Source organism: Ascidia mentula, chromosome 2, assembly GCF_947561715.1.
Source record: "Ascidia mentula chromosome 2, kaAscMent1.1, whole genome shotgun sequence".
Lineage (NCBI taxonomy): Eukaryota > Metazoa > Chordata > Ascidiacea > Phlebobranchia > Ascidiidae > Ascidia > Ascidia mentula.
In genome coordinates, this window is record NC_138567.1 from 12,035,505 (window position 1) to 12,050,965 (window position 15,461).

General features: G+C 37.6%; 1 protein-coding gene across 1 annotated transcript in view; it reads right to left on the reverse strand.

Moving 5' to 3' along the window:
* Positions 1-2,338: 2,338 nt before the first annotated feature.
* Positions 2,339-15,461, reverse strand: part of LOC145890129 (uncharacterized) — a 49,848-nt gene continuing 36,725 nt past the window's right edge. Inside the window, exons 5-14 of the mRNA XM_082981165.1 lie at positions 5,614-5,661; positions 5,340-5,405; positions 4,501-4,554; positions 4,341-4,442; positions 4,067-4,224; positions 3,589-3,647; positions 3,416-3,524; positions 3,055-3,213; positions 2,788-2,918; positions 2,339-2,426 (exon numbers count right to left, since the gene is read on the reverse strand). Of these exons, the coding sequence (XP_082837291.1) occupies positions 2,339-2,426; positions 2,788-2,918; positions 3,055-3,213; positions 3,416-3,524; positions 3,589-3,647; positions 4,067-4,224; positions 4,341-4,442; positions 4,501-4,554; positions 5,340-5,405; positions 5,614-5,661 (974 nt within the window). The remainder of the gene's footprint in view (positions 2,427-2,787; positions 2,919-3,054; positions 3,214-3,415; positions 3,525-3,588; positions 3,648-4,066; positions 4,225-4,340; positions 4,443-4,500; positions 4,555-5,339; positions 5,406-5,613; positions 5,662-15,461) is intronic.

Sequence of the window (15,461 nt, forward strand, 5' to 3'; positions counted from 1 at the left end):
CCATTGCATCATACAGAATTCCAACTGAACCAAATATCTAAACAAAGAACTTCCGATTTGAAAAGCTTTGTGTGGTGATAATCTGGCTTCAAATCTCATATATAGTAAATTCCTTGCGAAATAAATATGTATTACCCTGTGAAGACGGAAGTGGGCCTACAATATCCACGCAAACATGGGTAAAACGAACCCGAGGCGGAAAGTGGCGAACGCACATTATATTGGATTTTCATATTTTAACATTGTACGCAGTTGCGTGTCCACAATCCAAATTGTTGTTTTATCCCATGCCACACGAATTTGGAAGCAACTAGCTGGCGGTTGACTCTAATGAATGGGCATGACAAACCATGCACAATGACGATAATCTTTCGCTGCCAAGACTTTGGTATACAATGGGGCGTGGGACATGTTTAGAGACATAGCAGAGTAAGGTGTCATCGGACATACCTTAACCATACTGAATGTTTTGCGACTTGAGGTTGGCCACAGCCGTGCGGTATGCTTGAATTTCCTGATGAAGCTGCGCGGTTGCAAGGGCCGAGTATTCATGGTCCAAAGGAAATTCAATGGGGTCGATGGAGGCTCTGGATGGAGAATCTGCGACCTAATTTTGCTTACCTTTGATGTACCACACATCTGTGGTGAACTCGGAAATGGCGGCGAAGTAACACTGTTATCGTGCAGACCAAGATTGGGAAACTTTTGTGAAGGCAAAATTTAACGGTTTGTGGTAAGTGTAAGTGGCAAAACAGCGACCTTCCAGGTGTAGCGGCGAAGCCCAAGGGCTGGACGAGCGTCTAATAATCCAGTTTTGACGTATTGACGAATTCATTTCTTGCCAAAGTGAGTTTCTTAGGAGGAAGGCACCGAGCACGCGCGTGCACACGGCTTTGCGAACAGAAACACTAGCAAACGTTTTCGCGCTGATCAAACGCTGTTGTTGGAGATCCACTAACAAAGAATGTGCTCTCAAAAAGTCTGCCCCGAGCAGAGTGGCCTGAAGACATAGAAAAAATTCCATTTAAACTTTCCAGGTGAAAAATTCAGCGATATCAAATGTGAGTTGTACGTCCGAAAACCCTGATTTCTGCTCCCGTGTCCACAAAAAATTGCGCCCAGACACGCGGTCCATTGGAAAAAATCAGTTTGCTAGTTTTCCCGAAATGAAATTGGATGATACCGCTGAAGTGCGTTTGTACCGAAACGTTGGTGGTAAAAAAGTAGTTTGGAAGCGTTTCTTACTTGTTTTGGTGAAGTAGGACCAGGCCTTTCGCGTCGCACCTTTAATATTGTATATTCATCGTTTTTCCGACAAGCCATTAGCAGAGCATCCGCCTGTTGCACTAAACTGTGCACAAGGAAAATCCCCTCCAGCTAAATCCGTGCGCAGGACAACAGGCAACCTTTAGTTTCTCTCTCAAGGTTCTTCTCTCCCAAGCAAGCAAGCGTTACACTGCTTTATTGCATTCCCAAGTTAAGAAAGATTCCAAAAGTCTACGCAACACTAGCAGCACAAGAGAAACGCGGCGAAAAACGGCAATTAATCCGCTTCGTTACAATGAGGCAAAGTGAGCGCTACAAACGTGAGATATTTTAATTAACACCACATGTGGTAGATTCAATCGCAATGAACAGCAATTGACATCACAAGGCGAAAATCAATGAGTTCTCATTGTCCTTTCAGGCGAACATCATAGTGAAAATAGAGTGCTTATGTACAACGGCCGAGAAACACCACATTAACCGCTTCAAAACCATCAAAGATGGGCTCAACAGAGATTGGGGTTTCATGAGCCATTATCAACACGACGACGCCGTTACACGACGACGCCAACTAACGACAGCTTATCGTTTAACAGAGCCTTTTTTCTTTGACCGACTTGCGCTTGCTTGTTGAATCGCATTGTGTTTATTTTCACCTGATGAAGCGAGAGGTTCTCGCGAAAGCTAGTGCGCATTGTTTAATACAAAAGTCAGTCTTTTACAAAAGAGTGCCAAATCAAGAAAATTTAGTCCGTATATACATACAAAGACTGATACGGCACGTTTAATAATTTGTACAAACATCATAGTGAAAAATGGGGTGCTTATGCACAAATGTAATCCCTTAGGATGTTTGTAGTGTGATGACTAATTTAGTGACTACCAAATATTTGGGGACATGTTGCATTACTTGTCTAGTTACAGACGAAGTATGTGATGCAGTAAGCATACAACCAACATTCTTTATCACACATCAAGACATGGTATGGCGAAGTACTGTCTAAACTTAACGATATGTCTTGAAATAATAAGGTTGTCCTCAAGCAGTGGGTTTGGTGCATCGGTTGTCTTTTTATGGTTTATAGATCGTTTGAAAGACTCGAATCAACTCAACTATAGCATCTTCTAGGGCTTGTGAACTCATATGTTCAGATGGATACCTGAAAAACAAACTCATTTTGATTTATATAGATTTTTTTTCGCAATTATAGAGCTGCAAATTTGATCGGCATTTCTAGCTTTACACAGAAACTCCCGCAGCTATTGATCGACAGCCTGTCAGGGTTCGCCGATCCAGTATAAATTTTTGGTTTATAGGTATATCTGCATGCGATAAATTAAATATACCTGAAATCCTACAAATCTCTGCGTGACGCAAAGTAAACATTCAGCAATATTTACAATACAAGTTTTTGGAATAATTATTTTAAAGGTAACACCGTAAACTGAAGCAATAATTGAATGCATTTGTAAGAATATTTTCCCAAAATTTGTCGGTACCGTTTTTAAAACTTTTCTCACCTCGAAGCTAAAATGTAGCACAAAAACCTATTGCTAAATTGACCCGTAAATCGTGCAGTATTGTCAGTTTCACCTGTCCCTTCCTCGTTATCTGTTAAGTAAAGAGTACCTCTCCCAGTTGATTGAAAAAGCTACAAAACAGTAATAGACAACAGTTAATATTTTTCATGACATAAACAACCTTTTACAGAAATGCGTTGTTTGTCTTTACACTAATTAGAATAAAAACCGTTTTTGTAATTACAAATGTTTTATTTTATTTCTTGCCTCAGTACTGTAAAATGAAAGAAATATCTGTATTATGGATGGATCAGGTGTTCCATACACTTGATATATCTGGTATGCAGAGGAGATTGAACCTTGTGTAAACGAACCGTGAAACGTTGAGTAATTTCCATTTCCATCAGCTCCTAGGTTTCCCGATTCCTGAAATATAAAATAAGAAATAAAATGCTGTCAATCATAAAATGTGCTGCCGTATAGTGGTTGTCAAAAACGTTGACGCGTCCACCTGGTGATTCTTCTGGTACGGTTTATAGACGAAAAAAAATTAATTTTATGTACATTGTTAAGCATTTTTTCAACAAATAATTTTCACGAAGTTTTGAAAAGTCAAGGTGATTAGCACCTTGATGTAGAAACTGTGTTCACTTTGCTGGTCTTTGTTTCTGATTAACATCGCCAATATAAATGGATGATCGGTAACCGAAGTAACCGTGAACGAATTATCTTCAGCCCTGGATAAATACAATGCAGTTTTTAAATTTGGATAAAAACGTTTTAAGACACTTCCTGACCCACCTCAACATTTTGTTGTATTTTATTGGTATTGGGTCATAGCTGTCTTTCCAAACTGTTAACTGGAAAATGAACCAAATTAGTTACGATTTGTTAATCGAAGCAGCAAATTCAACAAAAACAATTGTATTGTACAATTACTGGCTTTTCATTCGTCACTTTTTCGGAGCGAGATTGGAAAACTCATGCTCCCGGTGAGGTTTGAACCAGACCCAACCCTGCACTGACTGAGATACAGGAGCAAAGCGTTTGAACAGGGTATATTTTGGTCAGTCACGCTTTACGTGATGCAGGGTAACTCTACATATGATCAGGCAACATACAAGTGTTTCATGTAACGAGAAAGATCGCCCTACTGCGGTTGTGCGTTTGCGCACCTGTCTGGGGCGACTCTGCCAGTCATGCAGTTGCACAGGATCGTGAGTTCTGACCTCACCGGAGGCATGATTTTTCAGATCTCATTCTCAGACTTTGCATGTACCTTATTGCCGTTGTCAAACATGTCGTGACCGCCGTCGCTTATGCTTTGATTGTCGCTACCGTCGTACTTATACCGATAAAAATTCGGAATTGTATTTGTAAAGGATTGGGTTGCTGCCTTTCTCAATGCTCTTGTGAATCTGGCCAGTTCAAAATCACCTTTACAAAAATACAAGAGTTTATTAGAAAAATAAATTCATATTCGGAAAATAAAAGTCGCATAAAGATCAACTGGATAGTTAACGTTATATTGACGACTTTCTCTTTGCACCTACCTTGCAAAATACCTTCACTTAAAATTTGAAAAGACGTTTCCATTTGAATCTGTAACATTTCGAAACCGTGAGTTGTGTCGTTTCTCAATCTCGCAACCGCACCTAAAGAACATAACGTTTATTGACGCCCAATTGGTTGCTCTCTTGTGCACGATTTTACCTTCTACTGACGTCATTCTGGTAGTGATGCGATTGCCGTATCTTACCAGGTGATCTAAACGACGAAGGTAGTTGTGTGGACAGAGTTCAATTTAACTTTCGTTATCCTGATTTTAGCATATTAGCCAAGTTTCGGGAACACGTTTAGTCCACAGGCATTTTTCGGTATACAGGCATTTATTAATGTAGAAAGTTTTTTGTTCTTAATGTTCCTAAATGTCTGTTACTCAAACGTCAATATTTTTGGTCTTACAACGAAAATTCCGAAAACACTATAATCTTTAATTTTTTTTTCCGGTTTTGATTGATATAATATGTGTTGTCCTGTCACCGAAGGCTAAGTACCAGTATTGTGATGCTCAATAAATCAGCGGACCGATCTATGCGCTATTTTACGACCTTCAATAGAAGCGGTAGTTGCTAGGGATGCACCGAAAGTTCGTTTTGCCGAAATTATTCGGCAGAAACCAAGGTTTTTGCAATTATTGGATTTTGGCCGAATATTTCTGCAAAATTTGGCCGAAACTGAAACTTTTTTTCTGCATTCAACGCTGATACGCAAAATTTAGTAAAGGTTAGAATCTTTGTTTAAACTGTACTCGTGTGTTTGTTTTATTTGTTTATTGTCACAGAAATTATAAAAATCAACATTAAGCATTTGGTACAGCAGTCGAGATTATTCTTTTTTTACGCCAATAAATGGTTGTCGATGTTAGGATTAAATCCAATCCAGCACACGATTTGTTTAAATTTATTGTGTTCAAAGAGATGGATACCAAAATTAGTTTCGGTTGCGGCCGAATATAAAAATAGCTGTTTTGGTGCATCACTAGTAGTTACCCTGAACAACATTGTTGTATGCTTGCATCTGTTGAGTAGTTTCATTCCGATGAATTTTCAATTGGCCTAAAAACAACATGAAAGTTTATATTTATTTATTGCAACCAAATTAAAATAAAGATCTTGTGACAAAAACAATATTAAAGTTTTATGTATATGTGTTTCTGTTTTACACTTTGTGAGTTTGAAACTGCCGTTAGTTTTTTTGTCAAATCCTAAACAACGTCAGTTTAACTGTCGCCCAATTAGTTGATGCCTTGTGCATGGCTTGTACCTTCCATCGACTTGATTGTGGGGTGATTCCCGTATTTCGTGAGTTGTTCTAAATGGAAATAGAGGTGGTTATTACGATTTAAACGCACTGATGTACAGACTTAATTTATCATTTTCAATTTTTTTCGAAACAGAATGGTTAGTGCAAGAAATAAATTATTCGGATTGTTTCATAGGTCACCCCGCAGTGACAAAACGTCGATTTGCAAAGATCGAATGTCTTCCGTGATGTTGGCTTCATGCATCATTGGGGTCTCTGAAAGACAGTTCATGTTACACTCTTGTTATGTCTGCTTTTGTTCACGTATACCTTTGATATGGGAGTTCATCATCAAAACCTGAAAAAAGGCATTTAATAAAATATATGCACTCGCCGTTTGATAGCCTAACACTTTTTATCCAGAAAACCGATGACTTAAAAGATAGCTTTTTATTTGATCGGTGATGGTTCGTTCATTTAAATGAGGCCATGCAAGGTCGAAACAACGGTCTTTTGTTGTTTTGTACATGGCTGTATATACGTTAAGATCGTGACTGGCTAGAATTCGATCAAGTCTATTGTTCGCTGCAAGTTTCCTTTCACAATGACGTCATGTTATTGTTTTAAAATCGGTCTGTCGTCTTTTCATAGGTTGCAGTAAACCGAAGAGTTAGTTGAGAAAAACGAGTGCATAAATTTTGTGTCCCTGTTATTATTTTCAACCCGGATTATTTATGTAAAACAAAACTAAAGTGTCTGGAATGTAAATGGATTTCGACTTACCACACCAAATGTTGCAGAAATACCAATCAATATGCATGTTCCCAATACCACAAGCATAATCTTCACACTCTTCAAACTTTGATCAAGTTCAGAGCGTAACTTTGAAAGAGTTTCCTGTTCATCTGCTGGCTGCCGTAAAGGTTGCTCATAAACTACAATGCAAATAATTTATTCTTTCCAATTTTCAAACAAGCGAGTTCTTGATTTGGTGTACTGTATCTAAGTGGTTTATAATAAAAGAAAATTCAAAGTTGCATAGTCAAAGAAGTAAAATACATGTTTTTCTATTTTCTACTTGTTGGTATTGTGCTGATTAATCCAAAGTTGACCAACATTGGGAAGTATTTACGCTTTATGTAAACTTCTGAAAAAACACGACTTACAAGTTTCATCATATATTGGACGAACTGTCAGTTCGTGACTACTGCTATTCATTTTTACGGATCCCAGTTTATAGCAGTATAAACAAGTAACTACTACACTTCATGTAGGTCCACTTTTGTATGACTTCCTTCTGAACTCCTTGTTGCAGTGGCGCAAGTCTGTGCTTCGTCATAAATTTTGACAATGAAAACAACTCCTCTCCCCAAACAACTCCTTTCGCTTTTGTTCGAACTTGCTCTTAACATCCTTTCAATACATTGAAAAACAAAGTTTTGTGCCCAAGACTGGTTTAAGATGAGCATATGTGAGCGTATTCACGTACCACGGTTTCTTCAAACACCCGTTTGACGTGTTCAAACCCAACACGTAGGGTAGAATTAATATTACTCAAATATCATTTTTGGGTAAGTGGTTGCAAAACCCATGGGTCGTTGGGTATTATTAAGACTACCCAAATTTGTGATTTACTCAAACTAATATTATGTTGGGTGCAGAATGTTCTACCTAAACCTTTTTGGTTAACGTGCCGACTTTTCCATGTTTATAGTGTGGTGTGACCAATTTGGGTGAAATCGCATTTTCCAAAACCCTAAAGACTTTAAAACGAAATTTTAGGATTTTGAGTGGTATCTGAAACTTTCAAAACATTTTGTCAAATCTCTGTTATACGCGAGGTGAATATTCATGGCACGTCAAAACCATATTTAACACTATTACAAGGTTTTACATTTCATCAAAGGGTTGGCACGCAAAGTCATTAAAATTATAATGGCATAATTTATACATTAGCACACTGCGCTGTGAATGTTGCGACCCCCTGGGAAAGACATTGTATGTTGATATAATATCACACTGCGAGTACGATGCCCATATATTGTTATCAGTTTTTGTTCCGCCGCGCGCTCCACAAACCTCGGGAGGTTTAACGCCGGGTGACGTAATGCGAAACAATGGATATACTCGCCGTTCATTGGTAGAATATTCAAACTTCATAATAACGCATTGTATCGCGTAACGGGGAGAGATAACTCCGTCGCGGCGCGAAAGTCAAACTTTGCTTTAATTCAGTTTAGAGAGTGGTTGGGCGTGTGCAAGCACCTTTCGATGTGTTAAGTTTTGTTTTGTTAATTTCAAAATTATTCTAATTTAAGTGTTTGGTTCAAGTTAGACACTTGTTATTAGATAATATTAGGCAAACACAGTGCAACTGCTGTTGAATCAACTGGAGAACAAGTTTAAAGCCTTCAATAAACTACCGAAAGGTGAGTGCGTGTTTGTACGATTTTCTTTTTGTTACTGGATTACAGCTTGTAGACTTTTGAAAAGAAACACTAAATTGCCATAAGGTTGATTTTTTTTTCTCAAGCGAAAAGTGGCATAAAAATGTTGTTTTTTGTAAAGGCTAATCAAATGTGTTTTTCAGGTTATTGCAGCAGTTTTGAAACTTACAACTGATGGACTACAGCAATTTTTAGCTTGATGGCGCATCAACAACCCAATCCTACCCAACACAATTAAACATTCTTACTTGATCTCTATAATTTGGATGCTAGAGATTATTTATCTGGTATAAATGTTGTGATAGCATGTCAAATTTGCATTAAACCGTAGCACAACAAGTGAACAAGTGCAACAAAGGGATTATGACTGTTTATTTGTGAATCTTACTTTTTAAGTCTGAACGCATTTTTGCAAAAATATATGTGCCTAAAAATATGTACCTGGCTAGTTTTCCAGTTAGTTCAGAACCACAGTCACCTGCTGCACTGATGAGACCTTATCAATAGAAACAGCGTTCAATGCTGTCCGTTTATGTTGTTCCAGATACATTAATGAAATACGAGCATCAAGAAACCATAAAATTTCAAAATGCAGCACCCTGTATACGCTTTTCTCTACACTTCAGTCAGACAAATTTTAAATGATGGCGTCACGTCATTGACCTGCGATGGCTTCAGCTTGGTCAATCAGTCTGTTACTTAGCAACGTGTGAAACAACGTAGTACAACATACATTGAAAGGCAAAACAAACTTGCGTTGACATGGTCAACCTTGGGTCAACGCCAGCAGAGAAGATATACTGGAAATTACACACAACACAACGACCATAGCAATTTGGCTTCAGTGACATAACAATATGACGTTTATGCATTAATTAGTTTGGTTAATTATGAATTCGTTGCAGGACTGCTGTTGTCTTTCTTTGATGTCAATTGACAAAACAGTATGAGCAACGCCTTTGTATTTTTTAACAGGACAGTTTTTTGTTTATTTGGGTTGAAAGGCACACAAATCGACGATCGCCTAAAAGTAAAGCCAGTTCACTAATTTATTGCAGGCGCACCCTGTCTGTCACCATTATTTTAATCAAACTTTAAATTATTCTCACCTTCTTGCTTGAATTACGCGATCAACCCATATACGATCGAGGACAACGGACATACACAGCATTTTCACCTTTGTTCTTTGCTTTTCACATTTGGATGATTGTTAATTCGTTGCTTCATTTGCGCTTATCTCTTTGAGACAATTAAAAATAGACATGAAGCCAACGTAAAGGCTCCTGCAAACTGTTTTGATTTCTAGAGTAATTTTGCGAAACGTTTCAAAGCTGTGCCATGTGTAAAACGATTCGTGTAGCATGATATTGGTGAAATGCATTCGGTTTTAAACCTAAGAGAAACGATAGAGATTGCCCATAAAATGTAACGCAAGGTTATATAGAAGTTTTATTTTTGTTATATAAACGAGAAAATGTTGCAAATATATACAAGAATGAAGGAAACTGCGTTCACCCAGCTTTATTATACAAGGTAAAGCGATTTACGGAAATAAGTAAACTATGTAAGCCTACAATCGTAAGAATAAGAGAGATCAATGTTTGTCGAGGACTCTTAAACATTATCGGTAAGGTGGGTCTTATCGGGTTAATAAACTGGATATTTGTCAAACTAAAATAAATGTGAAACAAATCATTGTTATAAGATATCTGTTAATTGTCCCATTATGACTTTGGGATACCACAATATTTTTTCTGGTGGAGTTGAACATTTTTTCAATCAATCAGTCATGTGCGTATGTATGTTAATGGTGTGTAGAGTGCTTGAAAGGTCCTGACCAGCTCCACTATGGCTGTTCGCAGGCTGTTTGAACTCATACGGTCGGATGGATACCTGAAACAAACACACGTATTTAGAAGTAATATGTTTATGGCAACAAAAACATTGGTTAAATCTTCATGAATGTTAATGATCACGCAGAAACGTAGCAAGGGTAAAAGTTTGCAATCCACTAGCAAAAAATGTTTTTTGTGTTATTTTGTAGCAAAATGTATTGAACCGCTTGTTAACATAAACAAATATCGTAAAGTAAGCGAAGTTATTTTCCAAACGCATGTATTATTCAATGCAGTACTCAGCTTAAAATTAAAGCCAAATACTTTGGAGGTTTCGACTAATTTTAGAAAGTCGCTACATGAAGTAGAAAACGTTTAGACGCACCCTATACGTTTAACTACAAACCTAAACATAACAATCATCAATTTGCATATTCCCTTGCAACGCCAATGGTATTATTTACGTATCCCACCTCGAAGCGAGGATGTAGCAGAAATATTGATTGGTAAATCGACCAGAAAGCCTTGCAGTGTTGTTCGTGTTTCGTGTACCTGGGTCGTTGTCAGTGAAGTAAAGAGTGCTGCTTCCGGTGGAACCAAACAGCTGTTATAAAATATACACGTTTTTCTCTCCATGATAAAACCATCCTACTTCTCAAAACCGACAATAGTAGTTTGAATGTGTTAAACTAACAGGTGTTTGCCTGTGGTTCTCAACTTCTAGCAAATTGATACAAATCAATCAATCAATTGTTACTATTTGAAGCTTTTATCTTATTTCTTACTTCAGTGCTTGACATGCTTAGAAATATTTGTATGATGGATGGGTCGCCTGCTCCATACACTTGATAAGTCTTGTATGATGAGTAGATTGAACCTTGTGTGAACGAACCAAAGTCAGTTGCGTAACTTCCGCGTCCATCAGCTCCTAAGTCTCCTGATTCCTATAATGTCAAATATTTGTCCATGTTAGATCGTGCATGCAGTTTTGCAGACTGGAGACAGTTTAATTTGCTCTATATCTCAAAAACGCATCATTTCCCACGAGAAGTCGTATTTTATCAAGATAGTACGGTGTGCAAAATCTACCACTGTAACCATGCGAATCGTGATCCCGGCAGCCTTTCTAAATCCAAAAAAGATTTACGAAGAAGGTATTTTTAAAAAGATCTGGAAATCCTGCAACAATACCTCAATAAAAAGATTGTTTACACTTCGCTGGTTTAGATTTTGGCTTAACATGGCCAAGACAAATGGGTGATCGGCAACGGAGGTCACATGAAAAGATCCATCGTCGACACTGTAAACATATAAACAAGACCTTAGTGCTCCTTTCAGACAATTCTAAACTATTAAATTACCCACCTGTACGTGTTGTTATATTCTATTGAAATTGGTTGGCTGCTGTCTTTCCAAACTCGTAACTGTAACATAAATCGTGCTATAAGTACTGAACAGGGGAAAACTGCGCCATCTCTAAGATATATTTCATAAAATATATGTACCTTATTCCCGGTGTCATACATGTCCAGTCCGCCATCCGTTATGCTATTTGCGTTACCATCGTAGCGAAACCGATAAAAATTCGGAATTGTCGTTGGGAAAGTTTGGTTGGCAGCCTTGCTCAATGCTTGAACGTATCTTTCCAGTTGCCATTCGCCTTTTATCAGAACGATAGGTTTTTTGAAAAAATCCATAATTTTTTTCACTGTTTAAACAACTTTTTCGGTGTTGTTTCATATATGTTTTATTAGCATGTGTGACACAGTTTTTGGCCTTAAATGGTTGGGGTTTTAACATAGTTTGTACATAGTTAGACCTACCGCCCAAAACAGCTGTCCGTAATGTTGCGACGTCCTGAGCAGTTTCGTTTAGAAAACTGATGCATTTGCCTGCGAACAAAGCAAATATTTCACTAAACACAAACCTAACTCACTAAACACAAAATAAATTAACACCATATATCTTCTAGACCAATTTTGGTTTCACTGCTTTCTATACTGGTTGATGCTATTGTGATCCTTGACATTGTAACGCTGGAATATCCGAAATAGTTTGATATTTTATAATTTCTTTAACTAGCGTCATGATTAACATAGTTAGTTTCTTGTATTATAGACCATAATGATTGATATTCGAATTTGTTTACCTTCGACAGACGTTATGCTGTTAGTGATGTATTTCTGAAAGGTTCCAAGTTGATCTATAAACTCACTAGGTTAGGAAATGGCAGTTTTTGTATAATTAAGCAACACATTAGTTCTTATTACCCCCGACACCAATGAGAGAAGTTTGCAAAGTCTCAATAATTTCCATTGTAATATTTTCATTATTTTGGAGTTGATCTGAAAAACAATTTTAAATGGCCTTTTAGAGAGAAAATTCTGAGTAAAAATTCTATACTTCCGCATTTATGAATGGTTTTACCTCGAACTAATGACACGGAGTTGTGCAAAGCTCCGATGTCTTTTTGAGTGTGATTTTCCAGCTTCATAAACGTATCTGCAATGAAACCAGATGTGCAGATTAATCATATTTATATACATTGACCAACATGCCACTCTAAACACTAAGCTTTTAAAAACAAATATCAATGCTATAGAGTTGCTAGGTAACATGATCTGTCGGACTATCCCGACAAGCTGGAGCCATTGCCGGTCAGTGATGTGACAACAGCTATGAAAAGGTGGAGGTGGCGTCATCATTTAAAGTTCGTCCGACTGCAGTATAGTAAACAAGTACAACTGTAGTGTGCTGCATTTTGAAATTTTATAGTTTCTTTACCGCGTAGTAAAAAAACTGAGTTTTGAAATGCTTGGAAGTTGTCTTGAGTAATGCCATCGTATTTCATCAACGTATCTGGAACAACATGAACTTATTAAACTTAGTTGTGAGTAGCAGAAGGTTACAACACTAAAGCACTGTGGTGTTTTTTTGATAATTTACACCATCTATATTTGTATAATGTCGATATTTCTACATACCTTCTTTAACTTGAACAAACTGCATTAAGACCTGAAAACAAAATAAATAGCATTCACGATTGATTGATTCTCATCAGGATATTACTTACCACAACAAATCCTGTTCCTATGAAAATCAGCATAATTACATTCAACCCCACAAATAACAGCTTCATGTTCTTCATACTTTGTTTAATTTCATCACCGAACTTTGACAAGTTATCAGTTTCTGTCGTTCTTCTGGGATGGTTCATCGCAATCTGCTGTGGTTCATCGTAAACTGCAACGCAAACCGTTTAGATATATAAAATTATTCACCCCCATACCTGCCCAATTTAACGTTTTTTTCAATATTCGGATTTCTGGCTATTTCTAAACTATTGTTCATTTTAGACCAAAACAACGATTCAAGACAAAAGTTGCCAATTGTTACAAGAATTTGTGTTTAGATGCTTTATTTTCACGATATTCGTTATCCAAAGGCTTATTGTTTAAACCCTATGGGAGCTGATTGACTTTATAATAAGGTACCAATCCCTTGCCCAGCTTTCTGCAACTCACCGTTTTGCTGACAATTCGGGTAAGCTTCCATTTCATAACTTGTATTGTTCATTTGTAACCAAAAGGATAAACGATTTAACTGAAAGCTGTCTGAATATGACTTCGTTTTTAGAAAGTGGTTTCGCACTTTCGTCCTTCGCAGTTACAAGTGACACTAACTCCATCTAAATTTAGAGCACAAGACTTGTGCGAGATTGTATGAATCAAACCAGAATACTTTTAGTTCAACTGTGATTCATTGAATTAATCGCAAAAATGAATCAACGGCATAACATTATAAAACCATTGTAAAGTACAAAACAAACGTATTTCTGAAACATCATCTTTTGTGATAAACTTTTTCAACTTTATTTTTTTGCCTGGTGTATGAAGTTGCGCAACTGTCACCTTGTTTTTAGTTTGAACTCTGTGTTGCATGTCATTATGGCAACACTTATAGCAAAGATGATTAATAGTCTATCAGTCTACATGCATATATTTAAGTGACTCATAGATGTGTCATAAAAACCTTTTTGACAAAAAGACTGATTGGAGGAAAAAGGACTTCCCCGTTAAAGAAAGAATAAGGGTTGATCATTTTCTTTTGCTTATGTACCTACTTTTTTGTAAATGTGTAGCTTTGATTTTGTTTCAGTCCTGGTTATCAGAATAAACAGAGCAGACCAATCTAACACATTGTAGACCAAACGCCTTCGCATTACTATCGCCTTTGTTCTTCTGTATAGGCTGCTGTTAAGTGAGTATATGAGTCATGCGATAGTGACGCTTATGCGTTTGAATGGTCTCCAATGATTTGTTCTACCCATTGTTGTGCGCGACTGCGAGACGTTACGTCTGAAAGCTCCTGATATTGACTGTTACATCAGTGTAACCAGAATACAAAAATCACAATAACAATAGATTGGGCTGGATTTAAAACCCAGCAATTGTAGCGGCTGTGCCTTTTTCGGTAAGTTGGGCCAAAGTGATCGACAAGGAAGCGTTTGTTTGTTGGGCAAAAAATGGTTTCCCCAATCAAAGTTAAATTGAATCACAACTGTTACATTTCCCGAGCGATCATTGCTGCAAAACACGTAAGTAAAAGTTTCGATGAAACAGTTCTTTGCAGCGAATCATTTAACTTTTTATTTTAAGCTACAACTTAGAAAAGCATTGCGAAACCCACGCACTTCCTACTGCTTGGATAATACGTGAAACAAGTCATTATGATTCGATTCTGGTGAAAGAGTATTTAAAGTGTTGGAAAGGTTCGTTTACTACACTGCGTATAGTTTGGATCCTCGAAGTAGCTGGTGGCAGGACGGTTTAGAATTTTTACCATGGCTAAAATGAGTGGCAATGCATGGTTGTGAAATGTCCGCTGTTTCAAATTTGCAGAACAACAGTAAGTTTAAGCTCATGACGCAAAGAATTTACTGTTCTTAAGTAACCAATAACTTTGCAGAGTATAAAATATTAATATGATAATCAATTTTTCCGCAGTTTATGAGGAAACGGGACAGCTTGGTGTTGTGGTCACGCTTGACTGCATATACACCGCAGCAACAGTGCGCTTGCAAGCCACAGCCGCGTGATTCGTGGAATGTGCCGCAGTCCATTCTGCGTGATTCGTGTTTGAGTGCGTGGTATTTTAAATGCAATTTACTTCCCTATAAATGCGTGTGTGCTTGCCTTGTTTTTCATTCTATGGTTTTGCTATGATTCGAATGAATACAAAGAAACACAACAGAGTTATTGGCGACGAGGACGGGATCAACCAACTGAACGATTTTAGTTCGCCCGAAGATGGAAAAAGTTGCGAAGCTCATTCAAGAACAGTTACAACAGCAGCAAAAGCGTCACGATGAACAGCGAGAAGAACAACGAAGGTGTTATGAAGAACAACGTAAGTGTCACGAAGAACAAATGAAGTTAATTCTTGCCCTAGTTGAAAAGACTGGTTCAATTAGAAACGCTGCACCTTCCGTTGCTACGCCAAGGTTTTCGTCATTTGACTCAACATCGGAGTTGTGGGACGACTACTGATCGAGGTTTACTACGTTTATACGGACACATGCTGTACC